At 42.7% G+C, this 25,183-nt stretch overlaps 1 protein-coding gene across 5 annotated transcripts in view; it reads right to left on the bottom strand.

Annotated features, from left to right (window-relative positions):
* The window catches only part of dpp6a (dipeptidyl-peptidase 6a), a 192,528-nt gene that overhangs the window by 16,488 nt on the left and 150,857 nt on the right, over positions 1 to 25,183 (bottom strand). For all 5 annotated transcript variants that reach the window (XM_019266976.2, XM_019266977.2, XM_019266978.2 and 2 more), the window contains 5 exons: positions 11,946 to 12,040; positions 11,377 to 11,451; positions 9,592 to 9,644; positions 8,369 to 8,450; positions 4,324 to 4,444 (listed from right to left, as the gene is read on the bottom strand). In XM_019266976.2, the coding sequence (XP_019122521.1) occupies positions 4,324 to 4,444; positions 8,369 to 8,450; positions 9,592 to 9,644; positions 11,377 to 11,451; positions 11,946 to 12,040 (426 nt within the window). The remainder of the gene's footprint in view (positions 1 to 4,323; positions 4,445 to 8,368; positions 8,451 to 9,591; positions 9,645 to 11,376; positions 11,452 to 11,945; positions 12,041 to 25,183) is intronic.

The raw sequence follows: 25,183 nt of genomic DNA, 5'->3' as shown, positions 1-25,183 counted from the left end.
GAGGGGTCTAATAGAAGATGTTACTGACTTGAATTATGGGAAATGTAGGATCCAACGTTTCCCCTTTTTTTTTTAAGATTATATTTTTGGGCTTTTTATGCCTTTATTGATAGAACAGTTGAAGATAGACAGGAAGCAGGGGGCAGAGAGAGGGGGAATGACACGCAGTAAATTACCGTCCGATGCGGGTTTCGAACCGGGGCCGGCTGCAGCAAGGACTGAAGCCTCTACACATGGGGCGGCCGCTTAACCCACTACACTTCCGACCGCCCCCAACGTTTTCCCCCTTTAAGTGCTGCTGTTCAATTCTCCACATGGTGGAGTAACCCTTTAGCAAACCAAAAACAACAACACACCACTTCCTGTCCGTCAGGTAGATATTTAAAAAAGTGCTGCGAGCTTTTGGCTCCACGATTTCTACAGATAATTAAAGATGTTGTTCGTAATGTTCTGTTTCGTTGACTTGATTTTAAGATCTAAAGTGACTGTTAGTCCAAATCAGTACCCTACACTGTAGGGTACCCTACAGATCAGTACCCTAGACTGTAGGGTACCCTACACTGATCTCCCTACAGTGTAGGGTACTGATTTGGACTAACAGTCACTGTAGGGCCTACAGTGACAACGTGCAAAGAAATCATTATTGACTTTCTCAAACCTGATTTCTGTGTGACTAAAAAAAAGAATCTTCCACAACTTTATTTCCAACTGTGTGCCTCACATCAGTTTCAGCTCGCATTCACACCAAACTTAAACCAACAGTTTTTTATTCCCTTTATTAATCTTTCGAGTCGATGATGTGGTTATTCGATGCCCCGCAGACTCGGCCACAAACAGCGTGATAAACAGACACAACCCTGCGAAAAAGGAAGAAAAAAAAAAAAGTCATCTATCCAAACATCTATGGGGGCAAACATGACTCAAATCAAAGCGAGGCCGGGGTTTTTTATCTCGGCGCACCAGAGCCCAATAAACATTTGTTTCCTTGAGCTGCGTCACACTGCAGGATGTGCATGAGCGCAGCCTCAATAATCAGACAGGCGACAGATGACAAAACACTCGAGACTCTCCTGAGGCGTTTTGGACTATTACACACAGCCGACGGGGTTCTTGGCTGTGTCTATTTAATTGTTTTATTTCTCCTATCTCTTTCTGTCTTCCACTGCATGCACACTACACACACACACACATCCATGGATTAAAACAGCAATACAGGCCAGAGGATAGTCAAGCCTGGGAGATTATTTGCCAACCTTTCACCCCTCGGCATCAAATCCGCCTCGCGGCGACAGTAAGACCTCATTTCCCCTCAGCAGCAGTCTGAGCCTCGGCTTGACCTTGGCCAGAGTAAAGCCTGAGTCCATTAGCATGGACAATCTTCTGCTTTGCAGTCTCGCTGATGACTGTAAACATTACACAACCTGGCATGGCTTCTAAGCTCCCCTGCAGACGCTGGCAGCACCGCTGGGCCGGCGCCAAGTCTGTTTACAGGCTCATATATATTTATGAAAAGGGGATTTATCATTAATAGCAATAAAAGGGACTTTTAGCATATTATGACAACATTAGGAAATAAAAACATGAAAATAACCTGAACATGGCGCCCATATGCCATTATAAACAGCTCATGCTGAAATGGTGGGCATTAATGTGCCTCCGCTCTGCTGGTTTCAGGCTTTTCCGCAGGGATTCGCTCACATTCAGCCACAAGAGCATTAGTGAGGTCGAGGCACTGATGTTGGAGCGATAAGGCCTCGGTCACACAATGGGTGTTCTAATTCATCAGTGGGACGGATTTCTTTGTGAACCCGGACGCTGTCGTGGCGAATATCACAATGTCTGATCTGAAGATGTTGTGGTATGATTTCTCTTAATTGGAACCATGGAATAACACTCCAGCAGACAACAGTGTCCATAAACTTTTGGCCATATAGTGTTTAAGTTTTATGGTTCGAAGGGGAAAACACCTCACTCTTACATATGTTAACTTATGTATCTGTCTCATAACTTGCATAATATTTTTTTGGTGCTTTTACTTTACCCTTAACTTCACTTTGACTTTAGTTCACCCTCGCTGATATACGCTCATTTACCTTTATTAGGTTGAAAACCAGCCTGCGATAAATCTTCATAACTTAATAAAGTTTTGGTTTAGAGGTGTTGATTTTGCTTTAAATTTATTATTAAGTCCACCCTCATTGATAAGCATGACACAGTACAGTGTCATGCAGTCCAACAGCACCACAAACTACAAGAAAATCTGAATATTACAACCCCCATGTGGGCAGCTTGGTAACCCAATAAACTGGACAAAGCAACCATGATTATATATATCTTATCTATATATCATAGGTTTTGCGCTCTTAATTCAAATGACGTCTGATATCTTGAATTTTTGTCATCATTGTCATGTTATAAGTGCATAATTAAATATGTTTAATACCTGTAATAATACAGTGTTAGCACCAAATATTGGACTACCCGATCGCTCACAATAATGAAACAGGACTGGAGGAAGAATCTCAACACAAGCGTGTACAATTGGAAAGATATATACGTGGGAACAAACCAAAAGCAATTCTGTTGTTCCACACTTCACGTTTATCTCGACGTTATGAAGCCGATTCTGCGTCTGCATCTCTCAGTGAAAGATTTATCTGGTCAATAAACGATGAGTGTAAATTACCGAGCCTTCAGCAGCTCATAAATACGAGTCGAGGGGTCAGACGCTGCAATAACGCTCTGATGAATGTTTAAATGGCTGAGCGTGGATATTGCTCTTGAAGGATGGACTTGGTTTCCAATGTCAGGCTGGGCTAATGTAGAGATAAGCGGCGCTGTGGGTTGATAACATTAAATAAGAAACGGACCCGGTCCTGAAAGGGAAACAGCCAAACATCTTTTGTCCCGGAGCACTGGTGACCTCAGATAACGCGTCACAGCTTCTAAATGCTCAGAGGCCATTCACATCATGGAGCTCATGTGTGTCGTTTCATACTGTAACTGGAGGATTAACAGCTTGTTGTGCATCACGAGCCGTCTCCGTCTCTGCCATCTCTACATCTGTGTGCTTTCCCCATCTCCCACTCGCTCTGTTATTAAAACACTGTTCCACCGGAGCAGAGAGCGCACCCAGCGCAGCGGATAGAAATTCATTAGCTGAATTCTAACACAGCACCCGTCCCCGTTTTTGACTGCGAGGCACACAGGTGATTCTTTGATCGGCTCGGAGAGAGCGCCATGACATCTGTATCAGAGTGTGTACAACACGCCGCCGCAGCTGAATTAATGCAAATCAACCCATGTAGAACATTCATTCATTTTCAGGGGAGGGGGGGTTGTGTAAAGCAAATTGACAAGAGTTTCCATTTTTAATTTACCTGCAGGAAATCAAGGGCTGCACGCCAAAAATACTAATGTGACTTCAGACGCCGGAGAGTCACGATGCCTCATGTCATTACTCACTAATACACGTGTAACTGCAGAGTGTTCAAACTCAAACGATGGGCTGGAGGGGGGAGATAGAGGAGAGAGAAAGAGATTCTCTAAAGTCGGTTTAAAAAGTGTTGTGTGTTGTGCACTCGGACCTCTCATTGCGTGTTGCATGCCAACAACTGGTCAAAAAGAGGCCTACTGAAGTAAAAGTATCCAGAAACAAACAAAGATTATCAAAAAAAAATTATTTTGTGTCGTGCAACTATTTTCTGTCTTCTTTCCTACCCTGGAAATCATGTCACGGTCTCTTTGGTTCATCTCGTGACCCATTTGAGAGGTCCTTAATTCAAAGTTAGGAAAGACTGACCTACAGTGACTTCATAGACAATGGTGACCTGACTAGAGGAATAGTTTTCTGAGAGTTAGCACGATCTGCTTTACAAGGATCTCTACAGCTTACCAAAATGTTATATATCTTGGTTGTCTATAATCCCCACAAAATCCAAAGTCTATAAATGATAATTTGGGGATTCTGGGGATTACGTGTGGCACGGTTTCTTGGCTGACGTCCTGAGGTCTTCGTCTTGTGAGCTTTTGAGCTGCAGGTTGTTGGACTTTGTTACCGTCTGTCAAAGCCAAGCTGACACAATAATGCATGGATAAATACATCTGAGGTGTAAAAGTAAAACATATTTGTGTCCTCATGAAGCTGAGTCATTTTAAAAGAACAGGAATGTGGGAAGCGAGAAAGATGGGATGTGGGAAAAGAGCCACAGGTCGGATTCGAACCCTGGGACTGAGCCTTCGCACATGGGGCGGCTGCTCTACCAACCGAGCTGAACAACACCCCCATAACTCCCCTTCAATGGCATCATTTTACGGCCTTACCTTCGTACAGCCAATCACTGAGCCCGTTGAAGATGACGCCCTCCTTGCCGGTAGACACCAGACGAATGGAGCGGCTCTCCACTGTCGAGCGATAGTAGATGTTGTTCTCAAAAATGAATATCTACAAGAGCCAGAAAGAGATGAAACACATTCAATCAGAAGGCAAAACAACTCAACAACCATCTTTAAACTGGAAAACACACGATAAGAGCTCCTTTTCAAGCGGCTCCCATCCTGCTGAAGTGCCCTTGTCAAGATATTGAATCCATTTCCAGCTCTTTAGATGCTGATCTGTGGGCTGACCCTGACTGACAACCTCCCTACAGGGGATATTCTTATAGTGAATAAGCTGTTAGATCATTATTATTATCAACACGCACAAGAGAAAGCCTCGGGACAGTCTGGTATTTATACTGACATGTTATATCACAGGTGGGAGACCGGGCTATGGCAGAGGTCGTGCTATCAAAGCTAAGATCGACTCCTGGGTTTAAACACATATTAGCATGGCCCTTTTTCACCTGTCACACACTGCAGCTCACACATAGTGGCACAGGGGCTGCTTTTCATTGAGGGGAAGTTTTTTGACAAAAAAAAAAAGAAGTCTTTTTCAATTTCTGATAAGACGGCAAACCTCGGGACCGGATTTTGACTTTGACGCTCTCCTCCGCAGGCCTGCAGGGCTTTCAAGATAACTGAAGGTCAACTCTTTCATTACAGAGAATAATAGATCATCAGCACCCACAGTGAGCTCCGGTAAGGGCGGGGCAGCTCTTGGGCCTGGAATTTTAAAATGTTACAGCCTTAAACGCCACGCTGAAATCAATCTCAGGCTATTACAGGAAAGGGTTCGCTCAGTATCTCAAGGATTATGGAATCTCTCCTGCCTCGAGCAGGTATCAAGTTTGTGAATGATTCTCCAGGAAAATATTCACCCTGAGAAGTCTAAATGAGGTGACGATGTACAGCAGGAAATCAAATACTGGATTCTACTTCTTTTTACAGTGTAAAAAGGTTCAATGCTACAAAGAACACATGAATTCATGCATTTTGCAATCTTTAGTACCGAGCAAAAAGGTTTCTCCCGCATCTCTGCAAAGGTAACACGAATCTGTCACGATTAGTTTCTCTTGAGAAGACGTGATCTGGGGGCCCTCGTGGTTTGGTGTCACTTTGGTGCAGATGGAGTCCCTGTATAGAAGCTAATCTAGGCCACAGCACACAGAGAGAAAAGACCCGGCCCCGTTCTCTGAAGGAGGGTAGAACTCTGCCAGCGATGGCTGGGATTCAAATTTATCCTCAGCGAGAACATTTGGAAGGGATTATACAAACTTTGCCACTTTAGTTTGGTTTGTTTGTGCCGGTGACGACGCTGAAACTGCACCGACGCGATGAGAACATTTCATTCCATTTCACTTCTTTAACAAGTACCAACTACGGACCCGTTCAGGTACAAGAATGTAAAGAAATAAAAGCATGTGTTGTTCCTTTGTCAGGTCTGAGAAAACAACCCGTGTGACATCACCCATGTGTCTCGGTTTGGGATTGGGAGTCAGTTTTGAGCAGTGTGGCTCTAGGGATGGCAATGTCAGTGCGTCAGGCCACCACGATGGTCCAGACCGGAATATCTCACCAACAACAGACTATACACTGTCAGTGGGAGCTTGTTTGCATGCTAATGCTGAGAAAACAGCCACGAGCATGGCCTGTAGACTCTTAGGATGAACCCTGTGTTAGAAAATACACAAAAAGATGCAAGCATTGGCCAGATAATAGCGATAATCTAAAGAAATAAGCGGTCAAGATGCGTTATGGGAAGTGTAGATTCCAGATTTTTGGATCTTGAAATACACTAGGGACCTGTTTTCAGTATACATATTTTAATCTTGTACAACACATGAATGCAAGATTATTCTACTCTCTAGTTAGACAACATAAGCCTGTCAAACACACACACACTATCTCTCTCTAATGTAATATAAAGGTTAGGCCTCCCGCGGCCGAGCGTCCAAACTTTGATTGTGTGAATGTGTGTCAGCTACGTTGATAGCTGCAGGGAAAATAAACTCCTCCATTCGCATGGGGATTAACTTAAAGTAAGAAACATCTTGGTGCAGACACATGCCTCTGTGGATAACAAGATGCCAATCACGCACGCAATTACACTCACTTTTTAGCCCAACAAATAGCTCGACATGTGGCCGGCCGGCTGTGTTTGAGAGCGTACATATGGGCATGTATGTGCGCAATCTCTGTGGGGGAGTAAATTAGACTTAATTAAGTGCATAAGGGATTTGGGAACAGGGCAACAGGTGGGCTGATTCATGTGTATTTGGTGTCTAAATATGACAACACATGCCTCGGTTTGCCTTGTTCGCTTGTTTCTCTCCCTTAAATCTCCGCCTCTTCGACCTCCAACCTTCAGGAAAAAAAGCAGCTGCCTGATGGAAGTAAAAAAAACACTTCATGACTAATGGCGGGAAACTTGGGGCCATGTCAATCTAGCGGCTGTGTTAATTAATCTACTGACGAGATAACAGGTAATTAATAGCACTGTGCTGCGGGATGTTATCACTTACAGTCTGTCTGCCCTGCAAACAAACAGACTGAAGCTCATTAATGCTCTGACAAGTTTCGCCCGTGTGATGATGGAGGCGGGAAATGACTCATCTTGGAAGAGACGCCAAGGACCATTGCCCCTTGTGATTCAAACAACAGTGTTTAATTTGAAATTTGTTTACTGGGAGATCTCTGTGAATAATTTGGTTGATTTTAAAACCCAGAGGGTAAAAGATTGTTTTCAAGGATCCAAACTTCTAGCATACCCTCAAGTTTAGGAAAACGCTGCCTCGGAAATACAAAGGTCATCTGAGAACTTAATCGATGGATGGATTCTCTGAAGTTTCCTTTGTTTTCTAGACTAAATTTGTCCTTAAATTGTCTCAAATTTTCTTCCAAATGCAATGCCAAGAAATGCAGCTGTATTTCCACCAAATGTGGAAGATGCAAGCTGTCAATCCTTGGCCGCCATCGGTATCCGATAATCCATTGTGCACTGGTCAATTGGTCGATGCAAAGGAGCATTCAGGTGATCCTGGACGGAGTCGCCACTGCCAATGCAACATGACCATGTTGGTGGTCATCAATCTATCCAAGTGGACCAGTGGAAAAGCCACTGGAGGATGTTTCAATGATGGAAGTCAGGCATAAACTCAACCCATTTGTTCTTGTTAGGATCCTGATTTGTGAAGCCGAGGTTCTAGTGTCTGAACCCCAACTGTAACCTGAGGTATGGTGGAACTTTTCACCACCGCTTAAGGTTAACTACCTGAAATATCTGACGCTGTAATTTGACAATAAGTCCTTGAACGCAACACTGGAAGGCATGACATCCCGCATAACTGCAAACAAAGTAACCTTAAAGCTGCAAGAATGAATTTTTGTCATATTAACAGCCGAGCACATGACTACATGTATGTAGGAGTTGATTGATTATCACAACTCTGCAGTTTCCTTCATCCTGACTGACAGACTAAGTGATCAACCAGCCGGTGAACGTATGAGTCAGATATTTGCCTCAGGAGTCGACGAGGAGCATTTAAGAGCTAAAAGCAAAGTGACTATTGAACTTCCATTCATCACGTGGATATAGACACAAGTGCTAATGTTGCTGCTAATGTTAGAAGGTGATCATTTATCAGTGTTGTACTAACAGCTCGCTGCCTCGAGTAGCCAAAAAAAAAAGTTAATGCAGGTTTAAACAAGTACTTTCATTACTTATTCCAGCTCTTCCCATCAGAGGGTCGATAGAAATTCCCCTAAAATAATTAATTATATCGATTAACTTTACAAATCAGCAGTAAAGGACGCTGCACTCCAGGGCTTTGGACATATTTTGTACTTGTCCACCTCTTGCAAAGCCGTATTAATACGTTTCAGTGGTTATATGTTAATCAATAAAGATAGCTTGAATCCTAACTTTAAAACATCATTAGTCGGTAGGCAGAGATGAGACCGGGGACTTTATTTAAACTGTATTTCTTACCAGTTGCTGACCCTGGGGTCCCCAGCCTGCGTACTGCAGCTGAGCATTTCGCACCTCTGGAGGGTTCAAGTTCCACGTCTCCCTGAGGTGCGACAAGACAAGAGGAAACAATGCTATCAGATAGAAGTGCAGACACATTAACAGCACAGTGATTGTCTGCTCCCAGCACTGCTGCGGCAGAAGAACAAGTGTAGCACGTCGGAGAACAAAGGTTTAAGCGCGTCCATAAATACCAGCGCTCCATAACAGTGTCACCTCGCCTTATTGGGAAAAGTGCTGCGCAGTGCAGGCTGCAGAATTAGAGGTGCCACTGCCTCTACGTCTTTGTCTGGAGCTGAGGATGAATGAGGTCATCAGCTGAGGTGTGTGTTTTGTTTGTTCTTCAGCAAACTACCACTGGGTGGCAGCACGCAAATAGATTTGCACACAAGAGCTGCTGACGGGGCTGTGATACTGTGACCTGGGGCTGAAGTAATTCCAAAGGGAAATAAGTGAGGGGTCTACTTATTGAGTAAAATGACCATAAGAAGTATTAGCTGCTGATCAATAGCAGATAAATCAAATGCAACAAGGCTAATTAAAGGTATTATTTAAAAAAAAAAAATGTGTTTCTGTCGATTTTATTCCAGCTTGTGGCGGTTGTGACTCAGGAGGTAGAGCATGTGGTCCACTGGTCCCAGGGTTGGCGGTTCGATCCCCAGCTCCTCCAGTCCACATGCTGAAGTGTCCTCGGGCAAGACACCAAACCTCAAATTGCTCACGAAGGTCAGGACAACATCTTGCATGGTAGCTTGCTGCCATCAGTGTGGGAATATAGATTAAAATGTCATAATTCATATTTTCTTTGGCTTTTTCATACGTTTCTAATAAAGATTAGACATTGCAGCAAAGAGAGCAGACTTGTCACACTTCACCAATGCTGCAGGCATTTTTTTAAACTGCTCATCATTGAAGGACAAGAGAGCTACAAGTGACACTGCAAAGTGCCTCATCCCCTACTCGAACGACAAAGCAGTGTTATTGCTGTCACTGTTACAGCACTGGTGGAGGACTTAGCGGTGTAGCTGATATCAGAGGTGCTTTGTAGGTGGCGCGGCGAGAACAGGTTGCGAGAACAGGTGGGGAACGAGACGCTCTCGCTGTCGCGGGCAGCGAGGTCAGGTGAGATATTACAGGATAAGATAATGAAAAACAGGATGAATGGAACAACGCAGCCTACTTACGGAGTCTCCAGACTGCAGATGATGTAGAACGCCGTGTAAGAATGCTGGTACACCTGCAAGAAGAGGCAGCGGGAAAAAGGATCCACATCAGGTAACTCGGTGTGAAACAGATGACAGTTTCAACGTGACATCTTGATTTAAACGGGACTGTTTTTTTCTGTTCTGTGGATGTCACAGTTAAACAAGACGTACTACTGAAGTAAGAATGTAAAAACAGAAAGGACTTACAATATTGAATTCGGAGCTTTGCAATAAGATTTGTTCCATATTACAAACCAAGACGAAAAGTGAAAGAGTAACTAAAAATTTTTTTTTTTCCGACCTCACCTTGCCGCAGTGATGTACAAGCGTACTCTTGGGTGTGTCAGTACACTGTGACATCACTAGTGGGCGTGGTTACAGGTCAAACAGTCTTGGCGCTTTAATCCAGAGAGGTCGGAGAACATTGCTTTTCAGCCTGGTGTTAAAATCTCGAACGTCCTCATGTCATCCTCCACTTGTCACTAACCATCGGCTGTATCGGCTAATAAGACAACACAATGGCGACTGAGCCTACGGCCTACTGATGAAAGTATTGCAATATTTATATACTCGCACTGTTACAAATTGGATGTCTTTTGAGGAAGGGAAGACTTTTGCTGGTTTGGAGACTTCGTGTACAGAATAAAATCGGAGAGTGAAAGCATTTTCTGCGACCGCCGATAACAAGGTGTCGCCAAATCAACCAGGATTGAAATCTGAAGAATAGCTGCATTAATTACTCTCTAAATCAACATATTCGGCTGTCTTGTATTTAACTGGAAGCTGCTATAGCTGCTATTTGGACAAAACATCACTACAATGACACTAAAAATGTGAACTGATCCCTAACACTCGTCCATCTTCTGCATCTTTTATTCATGAGTTTCTTGACAGATGATAACTGATTATTCGTGCGATCTCGTCTGCTACAAATGCAGTGTTTATGAACCGTGCAGGCGTGTATGAAAGTCACTGCCCACTAGAGACACATTCAAACAGAGGGTGGGTTTTTATGTGTTATGTAAATTCTGCGTTTCTTATGAACATACATGATCAATACGACATCATATTGTGAGATGAGGCGTGTGCGCGCCTGCCCCGACTGCGTGCTGCTACAGCGAGCGCACAGGAGGAATGACTGTCATCTATCAAGGTGATGGAGGTTCGGGTGGAATAACAAAATGCAAACACATGCAGTAACAACACGGCAGACATCTCCAGTGGGTCGTAATGTTTTCTGCTCATCTCAGGTAATAACGCAAGGTTATAGCTCTGCCCGGCATTTTTCACACTCATAAAGAAAACACACAGACATCAGGTAGAAAAATGGTTCGATATATTTGATCTACTCATATTAGGAGCATGAAATGCCGTGATGCATATCAAGGTGCTTGCAGAGTCGGGGTAGTTTATTCAGCATCGCACAGAAATGATAAATTCTCCGATGCTTCGTGTCGATCTCATCTCCCCGCCGGCAAGCCTTAGTGGTGCCAGGGGGTTTGTTTGTGTTTCTGCCTCCCTCGCTACAGTTCCACTCGGCTGTGCTGGCCCCCGACGCCATCGCTGACAGGCACCGGTGTGCGACAGGCCTTCGCGCCCTGCCATGATTACTTTCCTCTCCTTCCCCTCCATCCCCATCCTTCGCCGCACTACCAGCCTATACCTCCCACCTCCCTCCTCTCTTCTTCCTCCAGTGGAGGCGACTGACATATTTGGCTGTCAGTGTGCTAATTCAAAAAACAAGCAAACAAATGAGAAGCTCACCGGTGCAACGTTGTAGGCCAGCAGCACATGCTTCATGTCAGGAGACACCTCGTACTTGCTGGCTTTGTACATTTCCTGGGGGGGAAAGCAAAGGCAGATGTAAGAGAGAGAGAGAGGGGGGATAAAAAGATGAGACCTTTAACCATGCGTGCTATTTTTTCATTAGAGCAGTCTTTAAATGACTGCGTTTGACGGATTGCTCAGCTCCTGGAGCAAATGGGAGTTGAATTAATCTTTGCACTAGGGCTTGATGATTTGAAGTCGGACATAATGTTGTGTGTCGTCACCCGAGCCGCCGCGGCCCTGACGGTACATCTCCATCTTTCCCCCCCACATAGCTAGACACCAAGTTTTAACGATGCAGTTCACACTTCACAGTAATAATGGATCGTTTGATTGAGCTTTGTAATAATAAAAAAAAAAATGCTTTCGGGTACTTTGATTTGCTGACACCAGAAGAAAAGTTTTAATTTAATCCATGGGCAGCTGTGGTCAGTTTTTTTTTTTTTTTTTTAGCCCTGCGATTATAAGAAAGTAAGAGAAACTAAAGAGGCTGATGAAAGACTTACAAACTTCTTGTTATGCACCAAGGTGACCTTTTCATCCGCGTCCACGTTGAACTTGACGACATCGCCTTCGCGGTTACGGTACAAGAGCTCATTACCTGCAAGGAGACAGAGAGAAATAGAGACTTTAATTCCAAGATATTTCTTAATATCATCTTTTAAAACCGCAGACATAATTACCCTAATGACCACATTCAAACACGCTCACTGCCCACAGCTGAGCAATAATTAAGCTCCTTACATCCAACGGCCGGACACTCGGCTTGCAGAGAGCAAATGTAACTGTGACACGAGACAACGGGAGCTAAAGATCACTTAGTACTAAGAAGGAAGTGATGTCCAATATGTCTGTAGTAAAACAAGACATTTACCCATTGAGCATTACATAACAACTTCTGGCATGAGAGGAAGAGCAAATATTCAATGTTAATGAAGTTATTAGCTGTCCAGAGCATTAACAACATAATTAAATTTTAGGGGATGCTTCCATTTATTACCTTTTTAAATATCCAAAGGCATATTAAATTTGGCTCATTTGGGAGTTTTATGGATCCATCAGCCACCAAAAAAGTGCAACTTTTATGAAGGCGTGCAACAATTATCAATGGGTCACTAAGTGCCAGTAATATGTGTGGTGGATTCTAATATAAAAGCAGGGCATGGGTAGCTTTTGGCTCCAACAATTAATCAGACTTTATCAGTTGCAGAACTACAGCCTTGTTATGTCTGAATCGTTTGTTCTGGTACGCCACATCAAGTGCTCCCTACTCAATTACAGACTGCCTGGACAGAAGCAGTAGCATTTGTTCTAAGCACAGTGTGATTAAACACTTTCAGCTTCCCAGACAGTTGCAGCCACAGGTCAGTCTGTGAGATGACCTGCAAATGTTTTATCAATGTTTATCATCAATAAACACCCAATATGATTTATACTTATGTTTCCAAAAGGCTACTTCTTGTTGAGAGTCTAACTTTGATTTAAAACCTTGTAAATGGTAAATGGACCGTACTTATATGGTGTCTTTCTAGTCTCCTGACCACACAAAGCACTACACTGATGCCATTGGCTGCCATGCAGGGTACCAACTACTCATCAGTTTTTGGGAGATAAACATTCATACACCTTGGCACCAATGGCACAGCCTTCGGGAGCAATTTAGGGTTCAGTATCTTGCCCAAGGACAATCTGACATGCAGACCGGAGTAACCAAGGATTGAACCACCAGTCATCTTATTAGTGTATGACCCGTTCTACCTCCTGAGGCACATCCAAAAAAAATCTAACCTGTTAATTTGAAATTTTATATTGACATCGTCTACAGTGACTGGTTATTCATAGTTTATTGTACCAATTTGAAACTACGTTTGGTGGAGAAAGTCTCACTGAGTGGTATTGATCAACAACCCTATCAACTCTGCTGCAGATACAGTAAAACTATTGCTTTAACACACTGTAAGAAATATTTTTTGCTCCTGAAAACTGACAACTGAATACTCTACAACACTGGGAAACAATGAAAGTTAAAGTATTGGTAAGAACACATTCGTATCCATCCATCCATCCATCCATCCATCCATCCATCCATCGACTGGAGCCAATCCTAGCTGGCGTTGGGTGATCTCAAATGTTATCAGTAATATGTAGGTGCCGTTTGATCAGATGTTATAGCAGACCCCAAAAATTTTTGTTACAATTTAATTTGAATAATGCACAATCCTGATTGGTGCATGGAAGTATGTGACATTGCTCTTTTCCAACTGAGTGCGCCCAGTTAGAAAAGAGCTCAGGAAAAAAAGCCTCCAGAAATCTTTTATGTTAAAGGACCAAAACATCTCTAACTGAAAATATAGAACCACTTCAGTCATAATAAGAAACTAAAAGAGAAAATTTAATACATCTTTAATGCACTTTCCATGTTGTGCATGTACTTGACATTTTTATTTTTTTTGAAGAGTACTTATCAACCACTGATTGAGTTTAACAAAAGTTCTCTAGAATTTACCTACTCAATACCACGGGAAAGGTTCAGCTTTCAATGAGCCTGAATACAAACGCTTCAGTCACAAACACAACGAGTTCAGGCCACTAGTGGTAACCCATGAAGGCAGCCATTAATTGGCAGACTTATGAAAGTTCATGCAGCTCCTCATCCATCAGGACGTTATCGGGAAAGGATAAGTTTAATACAGCAACTGCCCCCTTTCACCTTCAATCTATCTGCTGCTGCTGCTCGGTCTTATTGCTTTAGTCATCCATAGGCGCACGAGCAACCACGCCATTTGGCGAGGTAATTAGCACCCAGAGATTGTTATGCAGAGTGCTCTCTATCTGCAAGCATATCTAATTGTCCATTAGAGGTGACAAAATTACCATCACAATGGCTTTAATACAGAACGTGCTCGGGAGAGCAGTTTCAGACATTTTTAGATTGGCATAGCCAAACGCCCCCTCAACAGCTTTTGTCTCCTTGTTAAAAACCATCTGCATACTAACAAGGGTATAAAATGGACTTTCATGGAAATCATAGGGATAAATAAAGTGTTGCTCGCGGACCATGCTCTGATATTTTAGTTTGACTCTGTTTGACATCCTGATGAATGCTCTTCTTTCATATGTGAAATGCTAATTGCAGACGGAGGTGCTCAAATGTACAAAAGCGATGATAATTCTGTGGTCAGAGAGGACGACTGGACTTTATTTTGCTGTGTGGGTTCACTCTGTTATCATGGTCGGGCTTCGTTTTAAACTGGAGACCTCCGTTTCTTCAAGGCACCCTTTTCATCTTTATTCCGTACCGAATCGCTGATCTTCTCCTTTATCCACATGCCCCAAGACACCTTACATATATCTCAGATCTCTCAAATCCTTCCCATCATTGTCCTTTTATAAGCCCTCTTGCTGAGTTCATCATTTTAGACCTTATCATCCCTCCTTCACCTCCCCAACTCTTTGTTTTCTGCTCTTTTAAAGGCCGAGAGCCATCTATTCTTTCACAGTACCCCAGGCATTATGTCTTCCCTTTCAATCTATCTCTTTCTTGCTCTTACTCTTTCTTTTCCCTCCTCTACCTTCACTCACTGTGCATTAGCCCTGGGCACTGTTTTCCCCTCTGATCTATACCTTTCCACGGCAGTATGTCTTATTAATACAGCCTCCTGCCCTGGGCACAGCCCTAACCCAGCCTCACTCCAGGGAGGCAGTGATACGAGGTGACACATTCGAGTGAAAGTGAGAGAGAAGGTCTGATGCTATATATTGAGTTTGTACGACTGAACTCCATAGACCTCCCTTTATAGAGACATATTTTTAGAAGGGTTATTTAACCTGGAAACTTAAATAATTTCTGTAGATTACAACGTAGGTCTACTGGTTAATTACAGCGCTGTACTCACTAAAGTAACCTCTGAGATTTGGAGCAAGTAATCAGACAATAATAAAAAGGTTGCAATCAAGAATGAGCCTAAATCATCTATAATGATCATATTGTCTCATTAAAAAAACAACAACAACTGCAGTGCAGAAAAGCAGAAGTCTGTAAAGCAGGATTCCACCAAAAGTTAATGATCTCTGTGCACAGTTAAGTTAACATTAGCTGTGGGGACAGGCAGGTTAATGGTCTCCCTCAATAGAAAAGTTTGGTTGTTATGTGATTTATGTGCGGCTGAAGACAAAGTGCCTTCATGTTTCACTGCTCTTTTTATGGCGCTCCTATAACATCGTCGCCCCCCCCCACAAGAAGGACAGTTAAAACAAGGATGAATGTCGATGCAGCAGAAGCAGAGATATCATCGTCAAATCCTGGGAACTGCATTACCCACAGCTGCTGATAACTCAATGCGAGAATCGGTTAATGCTCGAAGCGGATCATGTAGCATCAAGCCGCTAGCCTCAAGCAGAGAGCAAGAGCGGGCTACGGGAGTCTGGTAAGCCAACACCCCCAGATTTTCTTCGGGTTTCAAACTTTTAGTCTTCAGCCCCAACCGACACGATCACTTGAGGCAATTTATCAGACTTCAAGCAGCTCCCACTTGAGCCACAAAAGGCTTTATATATAACTTTTTTTCGCCATATGCAGATGTACCCTCCAAGACCCGTAAACAGACTTTGGTATGTAAAACTGCTTCCCCTTTATTTCTTTCGATAAACCTTCTTTGTGCCAGATTTTGAGACAGACAAGTTTGCATTTCAATGTTGTAAAGTTATTTTCTTATCTGACTAATTTCGCCATGCTGTGCCCTTTAATTTCTATAGAGATGATCTATACTTTATTCGGAGGTTAAAGTGAAAATTAAATGTCGAACTAAACCTTTATCGCACAGCACACAGGGCCGCTGCTAGATAATTTGGTGCCCTAAGCGTAAATGCTTTGTGGTGCCCCCCAACAAAAAACTTTCTTAAATAACACAAATTCCCCAAGGGGATTACACTACTCTAACATGATGATAAATGGGCCATTTCAGTGCCCCTTCCAGCACTTTGTGCCCTACATTATGGTAAAAATTTGATACATTTGGCCGATCAAAGATGAAGAAGTTGAAGCGTCCTTTCTAAATCTGGCTAAGCTCTTGTTCGGTTGAAAGCCTGTATGATCTTTGACCTGATCACATTTGATGTGTACAATGATGTTATAGAAGAATAAGTTGCACAATCTTACAAAAATGTCCTTGTACCTGATCTGACAGTCTGACCCTGAACTCCACCCTTCCCCTAGCTTTTATAGGGCTTCAAGGGCTTCAGCCTTTTTTGCCTCACGTGCAATATGGCAGCTTAATTAGAAAGTCTGAATAGTGCTAGAAAGACTAGTTAATACTACTTCAAGGAAAATCGACTCTACAGTCTCTAGAAGTGAAATAACCCTCTACAGCACTGTAATTGTTCAGAGATTCACAATGATGTTCATTCTTCTGTCTTCTCAATCCTCCTCATCCATTCCCACTCGACCCCTTATTGAAGGCACAATTGTAGTCGCATCATTCAGCACATTTAATGTTCTCCTGAGTGTGTTTTGTTCCAGATGGGAGGGTTAAAAACACTCCAAGAAGAGCACTGCAAGAGCTCAATAGACATTTTCCCGATAGAAGCAACAGACTAATTGGGTTAGTGCCAAGAAAAATATCTGTTTATGTCATTTAACTCAAGACTAAGCATTCATCAAGCCTAACATGTAGATTGAAGGAGCAGATTACTTTGAAATGTTCTCTTATCTTGAGTATAAAAAAACAGAAACTGATAACAGAGAAGTAATTTCAAACCAGGGAACGGATATAATAACTAAATGGCCCTAACCTCAAACCCTAACCTCTACATAATACATCACCATGTGATTACAAACCACACTCTGGGGACTGAAAGTGGTAGTCTCCGTGGACCATATTATTAGCCGTGAGGTGAGGCAGGGTTGCAATGTTAAATTCTGGATTTTTCTTGTCGGTTCCAGGTCATTTGTCCACGCCCAAGGCCGCAGATGATGACTGGTCTGATAAAGGCGACACGAGCTACTGGGGGAGAATTATGGTGTCTGTCTGTGGCTAAATAAAATGGAGTCTCCGATGCAGTAATACAGCATTAAATCTTTGCTACCCATTGGCTTAGATGTGTGGTGAAATATAGGTTCATAAAAAAATCAGTAGGAGTTTTAATTAAACCCACCCCCTCCTTATTTTTCCAATAATTTAGTTTGTTCGTGAAAGGGAATTCCACATAATATCCGTTGTCTACTGTTGTAAAACCTCAAAATTTCAACTCTATCTTTGGCATGATAAATGGGCACGCTATCAACTGAAAGGCAGAGCAAACAAATGAGCAAAAAAAAACAACAACCCTCAAGCAAGAACCTGCTGACAAAGTATGAAACCACCCAGGGCTACTGCCAACCTGCTGCTGGCCAGTTTTCACAGTGGAAGTCATTTATGTTTATCAAGAATGCCAATCAGCGGGTGCCTGGTGGCTTCATTGCTCGCCACCTCCCTCGCTTCTGAGTTCAACATTAAGGTTGAAGAAAAAAAAAGGCACATTGGAAAGTCATTTCTGTTTCACGCTGTTTGGCGGAAAATGCTTTTTTTCCCCTGTCTTATTCAGTTTACTTGGACTTTGCACATCTTAAGGCACCAAGGGTCCAAGTAAAGGTCTAAACTTAAAAGAGCTCTATACATACTTCCACTCCTGGGTCATGGAAATAACCTATTCAATATAGATTGATTCAAATACCTTCTTCACCCCTCAAAGTAGGAAGACTTTAACCAATTCAGTGAGAATCATTCCTTACCTTACAGTATTTACTGCCAGAATCCCCTATGACATTAAGCTATGCGCACAGATGAGCTATCTTTTTGAACTTTTTATGAATCAGGCCTCCTTCAAGTTCAAACATAGGACAATGTAACCCGAGACGATCCCACATGAGGAGGCAAAAACAGCAAAGAGAGCCAGGAAGTCAGCGCCGAAGCCGAAGGACACAGTTAAAAAGAAAAACAACACAAAATGCACAAGGTAATGACGTGTACGCCACGGTAACAGGTGCATTTAGGAAGCATAAAAAAGATATTTAAACAGTATGCATGGATGTGTTGCGACAAAGACTAACAATCAGTTTTTGTTATTTTATTCCACCATAACCGGAAAAGCCAAATTTAGCATCAGTATTATGACAAGAGTCGAGTAACAGCCTCAAAACCGGAGCCCACCTGTCCATGGAAACCAGGTGGTTCAACCCAGCCTCAAGATCTTTGTGATTGCGACACAATCTCCAGCGCAGTCAGACCATATCGTTTTAAGTCCATTACCTCCAGAGAAGCAGTTAAGTAGAGGATGAGCCAAACATTAAGTCCTCATAAACTCACCAAACGCTCATATACCTCCATATTCTTTTTGAAGATGACTCCAGAGGGAGCACGCAAGTGTCAGCTCGCTGAGACCCGTGTGCTTTTTGCAACCTGTAACCTCAATTTGCAATGAATCCTTCGAGTCGTCGTGTCATTCATTTGACTCACTGCCTCTGGGGTGACGGTCATTTCATGAATGTGTGCCAGCTGTTCTTATAGTCCTCATAAATCCATAACCCTCTGTCGCTGCTTGATTCATCATCATCCACGGTCCTCATGTGTGTGTGTGTGTGTGTTAGTGTAGCCGTGATGTGTTTCTTTGCAAACCAATCACTGAACTTGAAAAGACCTGCCCCTGCTCATAATAATTACAATCATTAGGGAGGCTAGCGCCCGTAAAATAACAATTATAGCAATGATAATAATGACAATAAACATCATGGCAATGAGCGGGGCAGGAAGGCTGCTTCAGTGTTATGATACAAGCTCTCAGAGGAGTTACCGCACTGGTGAAATACTTCCATATTGGAGTGATTTGTAATAATTATTCATAATTCCCCAAACCTAATCATACAACGGTGCGATTCAGAATATCAACATGTACACGTGGATTTGTTTATTCATTCATAAAGAAACGTGTTTGTAGAATCGCTGTAACAAAACAATCCGGCGGTCTCTCGCTGTGAAGGGACGCAAACGCAAACACGGTTAAGCTACGAATTCGGAGAGATAAGGCCGCTAAAGTGAATTCAAAAGGATTGTAAGTCCATTTCACGGCTTAGATGTGAACGCCATGTGCAGTAGGCATTATATTTGGATGGTGGATTGTAGGAAGCTCCTGCAGCAAAGACGTAGCTGCTGCAAAAAACACCTCATCGTGTAGTTACTGCATATTACGCAGATGTATATCACATAAGTATATCACAAACAAGGTAGTTAGCACTATATGTGTGTCTGCGTTCAGTATGTCTGCTTTTTAAGTGAGCGCGTTGTTAATTAACATCATCTCTGCCTTCTCTCTGCTCTGCAGGCGGAAACAAACATCACAATTGGTGCTTTTTCTTTCTTTTTTTAAGCAGCTTTGCTCGCTGTGGGGCTGAACTGGCAGGCTGTAAAACATTGCTAAATGCATGAAAATATTTCTACTGCTGTTGCTGTTATAATATTAGTAATAGGAAATATATTCCAGACAGGGGAGGAATAGTGTAGGAACACATAATAATGTAAAAGAGACTATTAGTCAACTGTAAGCACCAAAAGAAGCCAGCTAACAGAACAAACCACAATTAGGGAGCTAGATTTGCTGCATGCATGCTGTTACTCTTCAAATAAAGGCCCTGAATAATAATAATAGTGAAAATATTACAAATAAATAAATGAATAAAAACTAGTTGTGTCTGTGAACAATGGCTTGGTTGGTTGAGGGTGTCAATACTGAAACTGATGATTTGGTCCACTTCGATCTAACATCAAGTACCCATTGTTCTAAAAAACTACAATGATCATAGTGTTTTTCCAGAGAAAATCATTTCTACAGACAAATATGCTACCATTACCAATAGGCCTCTAACCTATATTTATGGGGTTAGAGATTATAGGGTGTTTTTTTTTTACAGCTACTGTAATTTTCAGACTATTGAGCGCACCTGAATATAAGCCACACCAGCTAAATTTCAAAAGAAAACAAATTCTGTACATATATGGGCCGCACTTGAATATAAGCTGCAGGTTTTCATATTGTAACATGAGATATATTTACACAGAAAGACGCAGAAGATTTTTTTTAGTTTTAATTTAAGACACTTTTGTGCCTGAAAATCAGCAGTACGGTACCAACACGCCATCAACACGGGATGCCAAGATTACGTGCAGTACCTCCGTTTCCTTCTTTGACGGCCAGATCGATTGCCTTTAACTTAAAAGCTTCGTCATATGCATTTCTTTGTGTGTTTTCCATGATGAGGGTGTGTGCATGGTGCGCAAAATGACAGTTCAAAATCAAAACTAGTGTCTTCTTCGGCGCATAATCTTTCCCCACATGTCTGTCTCACTTTTGCATTTACTACTAGAGAGTCCCCCCCGGTTAAATAAATGCAGTCCAAAATTCAGATCTGCAGTCAACCTTTCAATACCCAGCCCTTGAATTCAGATCTTACGGCACTGTTAGCATCTGTATGGGGTTCAATAAAAAGTCCGTAGTCACTGAGTTTTTGTACAGCTGGGTTTTAAGTTCTGATTTAAACTTGAACACTCATATAGCCACTCAAAGACCTGCAGACAGACCATTTCAAAACCTTGGGGCTTTGCCAGTGATTGCTCTGAAAATTCATGCTTTTCGTTTAGCCCTTGACCTCCAACTGCAGAGATACCCCTCTTGAGTTATTGAGACCAATGTCTCATCTTAAAAAAAGAGATCTAATTCCAACTGTAACTCAAAAAAAAAAAGTGCAATTTAGTCCCTACTTGAATTTCTGATCAAGAGCTTCACTGAGAATTCTGCACAATGTCGAGCCGCGTCGTGCTTCTCCGTGAAAAGAAGCAACACAATGCGACAATCAAGATGAGGATTGTGAAAGCTTTCTCAGTGTCACTGCGAGAAAGGAACCCAAAATTCTTTAAGCCGGGATAAAACACGAATAGCAGAGCTGCTTTGCAGTTTTTGTTGCTTAAAAACTTGGATCAGAAGATGACTCCTCAGATGTTGCCTTGACATTAGCAGCTAAGGAGCTAAGAGACCGCTGAATTTATCATAAGACGAAGTAAACGTATGATTCCAGAGTCTGCTTCTCCTCTTCAGTTCTGCATTTTCAACGCCTCCCTCGGTATTAAACCACTGAACATCAGTATACCGTGACAGCTCGTCTCTGACACAAGTTGTCGCAGCACTTTCCCCGAGGTTGAGAGGGACGGCGAAATTAGAGTTTCGTGCCGAGACGTCCTCTCAGATTAAGCATTAGTCGTGCTTGCGGTAAAACTGGGTCATCTCAAAAAGGGGATATTTGCTCCTGCCGCTTCAGATGATGTTACAATTTTACAAAGGCTGATCGTCTGTGGCACTCAACCAACGCTTGGACACTGAACAGTGAGCGTATGGGCTAATTTGATATGTCTCATTGGTGAGAAAAAGAACCCATTGCAGAACTCCATTAATGACAATCACATCATTACTCACGATGCATCGCGGGAGCGGAGCTATGTAACGTCAATAAGCGAATGAGACAACTGGCTAATCTTCTCCAAAGTGATTGCTTTACATAAACATTAGGAGATGAGAGGTTGTGCATCATTCAGGAACGGAGGTCATTCTCGGACATGCACGGCGGCGTGCACAAACACTGACAAAGCAAACACGACCATGCTTCACTCTTATCTGAATCGCACTCGCGAGTCCCCCTCAAAGTCACGGCGATAACGCTCTTTAGTTAGTCCCAATCGGTCGACTTGCTTTACAAATGGCTCCCCCTTCACCGTATTTAACAAACATCGGCGAGACGAGAGGCATCCAGGAGCTGCAAACAAGAGGAAACGTCGGGGCCATTAAAATGGCAAGCAGCTGCTCGGAGCGCCGGCGTCGTGTCCCGCGGGGGCCGGCTTCACCTTGGTGGTGCGACAATGATGCTGATGCCGTGCCTGTTTGATTCAGATGGAGCGGTGTAAAAAGAAAAAACAGGCATGTGTGAGATATCGGTGGCGTCTGCTAACTGCGCACAGACTTATAGTGATGGTTTGAGAACATGATCAGAATACTGATGCAGGGTGGAGGGCTTTATGTACATCACAGAATTAAATGATGATTCCCAAATCATTTCAGTGCGGACTAATCTTGATGCTTTGGCCTTGGGTTGTACTAGTTGTGGCAACATTATACTCCCAAATTAAGAGATCTTGGAATGCAGCAACATCACTGCGACCCGACAAGAAGCAATCAGACTGTTTGCAAACAGCCCAGATTATAAACCACTTGAGAAATTCACAGATCTAATACATATCTGTGCTGATACCGACCTTATTAAGTAGATTTGGTATCCGCTGATGTTCCTGAAGTTTCTTTATCAAGGCCATTACAAAATTCAATCTATACATATTCTGTTACTTCTGTAAAAATGATCCCAATGACTTCCCCAGATATACAGATATACAGGGAACTCCAGTACCTGATTTGTTAGGTAAGTTGTTGGAATTAAAATTGGTCAAGAAGAAGTTTGGAGAGAGCGAGCCCACCACTCAGTGACAGACTTGTTCAGTGGCACAGTACAAACCCACTGAGCTGAAGAACAAGTGAGAGGAAACACAGCGGAGAGCAGGAATATTTTTACATCGCTGAGGTTTGTTTCCACCAAACCAGCTGGTGGAAAAGTTTTATTTTGTTTCCATCTGTCATTCAAATCGAGCGTGCTTCAGGATAGTTTAACAAGGCAATTAATAGTTAGTTTGGTAAGAGAGAGAGAGAAACCTGAAATTGGGTGTGTAGGAGGAGGAGGAGAAGGAGAATATGTGTAAGAATATTTCCTTTCTTATCGTTCCCAACAGTGCTGATAATCAGCCATTGTTCGGCTTCTGGTGGCTGGTTGGAAAAAGTTTAACATGCCGCCCTCGTTGGATCGGTGTAATAAAGAGAAAGTGAGTGTTGGTGATCATCCATTGTGTAGGAAAACTATGTTAAGTATGATAGTTAAAATCTGTAAAGCGTGATAGTTGGAAGTTTTCCATTGACCTGGTTTTCAGTATGATTGTTGACTGCTTGAGTTTTACTTAAAGTTGCTGTATACTCAGATATAAATGAGCCAAAACAACCAAAAGAAAGTCCTAATACATCAAGATTATCCTTTAAAATGACGATCTATTGGCTGCACGGGGATCACAATCTTTGCAACCAACTCAGAAGAGCCGTTAAAGAGCACCAAATGATGCTTAAGTACAGAATATATTTAAGTTAATGCTGTTTTTTTCTGGTAAAAATAGCTTCATATGACGATCATTAAGGATTCCAGTCTGTCTCCGGGGAAATTATGACGATCATTAAGGATTCCAGTCTGTCTCCGGGGAAATGATTGATAGGTGGAGACAGCCAGGGGAAGGGGAAACATAAAACTGGGCTAAATTAGGTTTAAAAAAAAATCAATTTCAGCCCCCAACCAGGCAAGCCATTACCGCAAATCCTATGGACAGCAGTGAAAGCATGCAGGTTGGTCAAGAGCCGGGTCTAGTAAAAATGACAGACTAACGAAGACAAAATAATCAGCTGATGGATCTCTCTCTCCCCCCTTTTCTCTCCTCCTTGTCAGCTGTACCTAATGATACACTAAAAATACCTCCGGATCAAGGATGGTACTGTCAACAGCACAAAAAAAAGGAGGAGATGAAAGAGCGGGGCTGCTTTCTAATGACAAGTCTTGTTTCATGGAGGATGCTGCCGCATGCATAGATCATTAGAAAGCTCTTTTTCTTTGTGCGTTTCATCACAGGCTTACAGTATGTAAGGGTATTTTTTGTACAAGAATAATTCATATTCTCAAACCACAAGGATCTTATATAAGCTCTGTTTCCTGTTGCGCCTCTTATCGCCGTTTGAGCTTCAGCTGAGAACACTGAAGAACAGATGTTAGTTTCCAGATGTGTACAGTTACTGCCACGGCTACTTAAGGTGACAAATCAGCCACACGAGAGACGTCTCATCCTTAAGCACATATGGGGAGCTGTAGCTATAACAAACACTCAAAATCAGGCCAGACACTTGACCCGGCTCTTCATCTGGGATCCAGAGGAACATCAGGTCAATCACAGAGGGGGAAAGGCTTTTGTGGTTTCAGGATTGCGAGGCAAAGATTTAACACATCTTAGATCCCGTGATTGGAGGAGACAGCTTCGTCGGGGCACGAGAGAAGACGAAATCCATCTCATTAATCCTTCAGCTGCACAGGTCCCCTCACATCTCCGAGCTGTGATCATTCTCCTCGATGCCGCGCTGAGGCATGTGCGCCTGCATCAAGTCACTGTTTTACCTCAATGCGAAATGAATATCATTTTCTTCTTATTGGCTCCCCGCGGCGCTGTCAGCGTGGATGCTGTCACAGTCTGACTATTCAAAAAAAAAAAGGAAGCGAGCCTTTGAATTGGGCTGGTGATGAATTGAAACAACGGCAGCATCCACACGCCGTCATTGATCACGGAGAAATGAGGGCTGTGGTTACAGGAAATTGAGTTGCTATCGAAGCACGTGGAATGGATTGTTTGTGTCAGACAGCGACGACGTGCAAACAGCGACATGCACGACGCGCGGGAACACGGTTTCACAAAGACAGAGGCGGGACAGGTGGTGTAAAAGAAGACGGCGGCTTTCGTTGTCAAGCAAAGATACATCAAATACATAATGAGCTGCAATATTCTTAGCAAAACTCTTTAATAAGTGCAAAATTATT

Source organism: Larimichthys crocea, chromosome XXIII, assembly GCF_000972845.2.
Source record: "Larimichthys crocea isolate SSNF chromosome XXIII, L_crocea_2.0, whole genome shotgun sequence".
Taxonomy (NCBI): domain Eukaryota; kingdom Metazoa; phylum Chordata; class Actinopteri; family Sciaenidae; genus Larimichthys; species Larimichthys crocea.
This window is presented reverse-complemented; position numbering and strand designations above follow the sequence as displayed.